At 58.2% G+C, this 5,227-nt stretch overlaps 1 protein-coding gene across 1 annotated transcript in view; it reads right to left on the bottom strand.

Moving 5' to 3' along the window:
• Positions 1-4,267: 4,267 nt before the first annotated feature.
• The window catches only part of EXOSC6 (exosome component 6), a 1,404-nt gene continuing 444 nt past the window's right edge, over positions 4,268-5,227 (bottom strand). Inside the window, exon 1 of the mRNA XM_024735672.1 lies at positions 4,268-5,227. This exon is cut by the window's right edge and continues 444 nt beyond it. Coding sequence (XP_024591440.1) covers positions 4,782-5,227 — 446 coding nt within the window. The 3' untranslated portion in view covers positions 4,268-4,781.

Here is a 5,227-nt window from a genome sequence, read left to right as displayed (position 1 = left end):
GCGGGCCGGACAAGCGAGAATTTTCCCGGAGTGGTCATGCTCAGCTGAGACTCGTACTCAGCTGAGACTCGTAACCTGGAGCTCTGTCCTGGCCCCCAGCTGTCCCAGCTTGGTCGTTGCCGACCCTCAGGGGGCTGCCTGTTTCCTGCACCGTGCCCCGGACCCCGACCCCGACCCCGACCCCAGAGCACCGAAGGGATGGGTACCTGCCCTCCCGCGCTCCACTGGCTCGCTTTCCTTTCTCCAAGGATGGGCCTCCCACCGCCGGAATCAACATCCCAGCGGCTCCTGGGCCGCCCACCAGACTTCCTGAGGCCAGAAAGCGGGGACGGGGTGGCCGGAAATCTCATCCACAGGCTTGGGGACCTCACGGCATGAAGGGGAAGGGGCCCCCTAATGTTCCCTATTCCGCTCCGGTGGCTTCCATAGGCCTTGCCCCTCATCAGCTGGGCCTGAGCTGGTGGTGTGGGCGCACAGTCCCAGAAAGTTATTTCAGAAACTTTACTGCCCCCAGCTTGCAGGCCCTCTCCTCCCCCTCAACTCCTCACTTGCCTTAACTGAAGCCTCAGGCTGCACCCGAACTGCCTGCAGCTGTATCCCCACAGGATCTTCCTGCCCAAGCCGGACCCAGCTGTCCCTCTGCACCCATTTTCCCTTCCCTCCTAGGCACCAGTTCCCTGGAGGTGCATGGTGCATGAGAGCAGGCGTGAGGCCAGGCAGTGACAGCCTGGGACCTTCCAGACTCAGCCTCTCTCCCAGGGCCTGGAGCGAAGGGAAGGTGGCCTGGGCATGGCCCTTAACCCCCCACTGTCTGGCCCTGCCAGTGCTGAGCCCTGCATCCTGGCGATTCCCACGCAAGGATTAAAGGCTCTCTCCGTGGCTTTGAGCCCTGACTTAATTCTTCCCTTTCATCCTTTGCCAGACGAAGAACCAGAATAAGATCAGCAGTGCCTGGGTCAGGCAGAGGAGGCTTTGGACAGCCCAGACCTGGCGGGCCAGAAGCCTGTGGGCAATCGCCCCCTCCTGCCACCTGGAGGCACCCGGAACGTGCCCCTAACAGAGGCCAGCTATGGGGAAGCTGGTTTGCTGTGGTCTCCCAAAGTGACCTTGGTCAAGTCCCTAGGGGCTCTTATGGTGAAGAACCCTGGGATTCTAAGGAAAAGCTGCATACATCAGTTTCTCCAAATTAAACTGGAGTCCAGGCAAGGATTCTGGCCCTGGACAATGACCCTTTCCTCATTTATCTCTATTTCAACAGCAACTATGACCTGGATTACAAGCTGTACAGGGAAGATTTCCCCTACAGGTAGGTGGGTCCTGCCCCCTCAGTCCTCTGGGCAAGCAGGTGGGGCTAGTTGGCCTGACTCCCCCTCCATCCTGTCCATAGGGTGTATGAATACCAGAGGATCCCTCCACTAATCAACCGTGTGCCTATCAAGATCCGGAGGACCCATATGGGCATGGGGGTCAAGAGCAACTTCAGTCCCCACAAGGCTCCCAGGAACAGTCAGCTGACCCCCAAGATAAAGCGTGAGTGAGGGAGCACAGCCCTCAGCTGCAGGGCTAGGGGAGAACTGGGAGGCCCTTAGCAGTGAGGGTGGGTTCAGGAGTCCTCGCAGCACTGCCCTCTGCCTCCTGAACCTGATTGATACCAACTCTGGCCCCTCTCCCAGCAGTCCAGACTGAGGAGCTGCACTCCATCAGGGTAGAGCTGAGCCAGATCAAAGCCCAGGTGGACCGCCTGTTGGACAGTGTGGAGCACATGGACCAGCAGAGGGACCAGCTTTCAGGTCAGGTCCCCCCAGGTGTGGGCCCAGGCCACACCCTTAGCAGGCTCCAGGTTTTCCCACTCCTGAAGGTACCAGGGGGTCCTGCCTCCAGCTTTCCCTGGGTGCAGGGCTCCTCCTCACCCTCCCTGGAGTTCACTTCCCCCTACTCCCTCTGGGTGTCTCTGTGGCTTGAGGACCTTTTTGGCTTCTAGATTGTTCTATGACCCCCATCCACTCAGCAGCTGTCTGGAGCCAGAGCAGTGTCCCAGCCCATCCCCATCTTGTCCTCTCGAGCCCTAGATTCCCTAGATCAGTGCTGGGCATCAAGTGGCATCTTTGGGGTTAGCTGGGGCCTTCAAATCTAGCCACTGACCAGTGACTCTCCCTGTGCAGGGACAGAGGACTGTGAACAGAACAGGGGCTCTGGAAGTAAAGGCTCCTCGTGCAGAACCACTGATCCCCGGCAGGAGCCCAGGGGCCACAGGGCCCATCCAGAGGCAGACAGCTTCCAGAACACAGACCTGGAGGAGGCAGTGAGTGGCCTGGCACCTCCCCCCATTCTCACCCTCCTTGTGGCCTCTCTGTGAGCAAAGGAGGGACTTGGGTTTGCGTGGGAGACCACAATGATGGTTGCGGGGAGGCATCTGACTTCCATCACAGCCAATGCCCAGGAGAAGATGGGGCCCTGCCCTGTTTTTTCTCCCCTCCTGATTTGGGCTTGGTCAGCTCAAATGGACCAGGGGCTACAGCTGGGCAGCTGAGCCAGTTCTGGGCTGAAATACCATCTCCTCCTGGAAGGTGGGTGGGGAGGGGGCTTTGAGTATTGCACAGGGAATATCACAGATGTGCACCCACAGCCCCAGATCCCTTGCCCAAAACCATGTGGTAAGCCTGGCCCTGCCCACCTGCTATCCCAGAGTCTTTGGGCTGTCTTGCATTGTACCATACTCCCCAGGAAAGCTGGAGCACACTGACCTTCCTGGACTGACAATATCCAAACCTGGATCTGATAACAGCCTTTTGTGCAGCTTCAAAGGGCCCAAATGTTCCCTGCCCTACCATTTCCTCCTCTCCTATTGGTGGTCCCTGAGATGGGCCAAGCCCCTACTGTTGCTAGGGCCATCTCAGCAAGGCTGGGGCTGCTGGGGGGCTAGTAGTGAGGAGCTTCCTCTCCTCCACTTGCCTAGCTCTGGCCTGTGGGCTCCAGGGGACACTTACTGCTGCCCAAGACTGTATCACATCTAGGAAAAGACTGGGGTAGGTGCAGAAAATGCCTTCTTCTGTCTGGTGGTCCTGGGTCCGTTCCCAAGTCTCAGGAAGAATCTACAGTAGCACTGAGATGTCAAAGCTGCCAAGAAAGGGAGGTGGGGGTGAGAGACTGGGAGTTGTTAGCAGATGGCCCTCCCTTTCCCAGCCATTCCACACCTCTCAGCCCTTGGGGCTAGAGTCCTGCTTCTGCTTCTCCTACAGGTGAAGAATCATGCAGCAGACCAGGAAGACAGCCAGTAGAAGGTTGTAACCCCTCCAGGCTCATCAGCTCCAGGCACCTTCCCTAGTGGTTCCTTTCCTTGCCTTGAGTGATTTTCCAAAGGCCTCTCAGTGGCACCCATGTAACCCATTCTGGAGCAAGGGCAACAGAAATGGAGGCACGGCTCAGCCAGACCAGCCAGGAAGCCTCCCCCCACGTATTGGCTTTAGCTTTGGTCATGTTTCCAGATGACAGTCTGGGGACTGGCAGGGAAGGGAAGAGGCTGCAACTGCCCAGCACCAGCTCACCATTCTTAGAAAGCTGAGGCCCACTCGTCGAAGGGGCAGCTGGACGGGGCCCACCTGGGAGCACCATCAGCCCTCTCTGACTGCAGGTACTGTTCCAGCGGCTCTTCTCCCTCTCAAAGCCCCCAGTCCTGTCTGGGTGTCAATAGGGGTATCCTTTTTGTGTCGTTTCTATCTTGTTTCTTGCTGATGTGATACCATGTATTTCAGATCTGCTTTGGAAATATGTATTATGTCACTGGGGGGAAATAAAATTTATATTTTTTTCCTCTTGATCAGAGGTTCTCGGTGTGGTCTCCAAGCCTTATTCTGGCCCTTTGGCTGTCCCAGGCCAACCCTTCCTAGAGAAGCTGAGCAGGCCCGAGACACACAAGCTCAGAAGCTCACACCAAGCCAGGGCAGAAAGGGCACCAAGCTGCCCCGCTTTTCTCCAAACCAGACCTGAGCACAAACCTGCAGGGCTCAGGAGCCACAAAGGGAACATCTTACCCTTGTGGTCAGGCCAGCTCTGCCCTACAAAATGGCCAGACTCCATCTCCAACATCCAGAAACTCTCACTCCTGGCAATTCAAGTGCCCTCTCCCAGGAGCCAAGACTAGATGAGGGACACCAGGATACATATAATGCTGTCCCAAGCCTTTGACACCACGAGTCCGAGAACACACTACCCAGCTCGGAAGAGCCTTGCTCTCTTAAATCCTGTATCAAGAACAACAGAATTTTTCAGATATAAAAGAATTTTTGTTTTAGCTCAGATATTAAGTGGGAAAGCACAGGCCCCTTGTCCATTCTCTCAAAAGCAGCCCAATAATATAGGAGGGGGTCACTGGCTGGCCTGCATAGGGTCCATCCCTTACGAGACACTAGCTCCAGGTTCCACTTTCCAGGTAAGTCCAGCTGAAGTCCTTTCCAACTTGGGGGGGGGTCAAGCTGCATTCGCAGGTTTCTTCACCTGAGTCGTGGCTGGGAGCCAACTCAATTAGAAAAGTTCCTTTAACGGAACAGTTTTTTAAAGTAACATCCCAACACAGCTGTCCAGCGCATCAGTAACGGAACAGTTTTTTAAAATAACACCCCAACACAGCTGTCCAGTGCATCAGTTCTGAGCACGCCTCCCCAGATCCTCTCCCGTGCTCCGAGTTCTCAGCTTGGCGCACGCAGTCTGCAAGCCGACGGCGCGGGTCCTTTCGGGGACAGCGGCAGCTGTCCTCGGCGTCCGTCCTTGCTCAAGGTTCTGCTTCAGGGCGGCGTGGCGGCGCCCCTCCGGCGGGCGGCCCGTACTAAGCACTGCTGCAAAACGGGGTAGAGGCGCTGGCAACCCTCGAGACCCAGGCGCACGGCCTCCGCCCAGCTCTCGGTCGGGCCGCCCTCCCCGCTGCCCAGCAGCCCGGCCACCTGGTTGAGCACCGGCATAAGCGCCACGGTGAGGCCGGCGGCGGCGCGTTCCTCCTCTAGCAGCGTGGGGTCCAGCAGCCAGGTGGGCTCGGGCCCCGGCGCGCGGCTTAAGCCGCAGCCCACCACCAGGTCGTACATCTCGATGCCCGCGTCGGCCAGGGCGATCGCGGCAGCCGTGAGCGCGGCGGCCAGTGCCGAGCCGCCGTCCTCGAGCAGCAGCGCCGACACCTCGAGCTGCGCGCGCGGGTAGCGGCCCAGGCGCACGGCCGGCTCGAGCGCCTCCTGCAGCG

The sequence above is a fragment of the Neophocaena asiaeorientalis genome, unplaced genomic scaffold, assembly GCF_003031525.2.
Source record: "Neophocaena asiaeorientalis asiaeorientalis breed wild unplaced genomic scaffold, Neophocaena_asiaeorientalis_V1.1 scaffold40, whole genome shotgun sequence".
Taxonomy (NCBI): Eukaryota; Metazoa; Chordata; class Mammalia; order Artiodactyla; family Phocoenidae; genus Neophocaena; species Neophocaena asiaeorientalis.
This window is presented reverse-complemented; position numbering and strand designations above follow the sequence as displayed.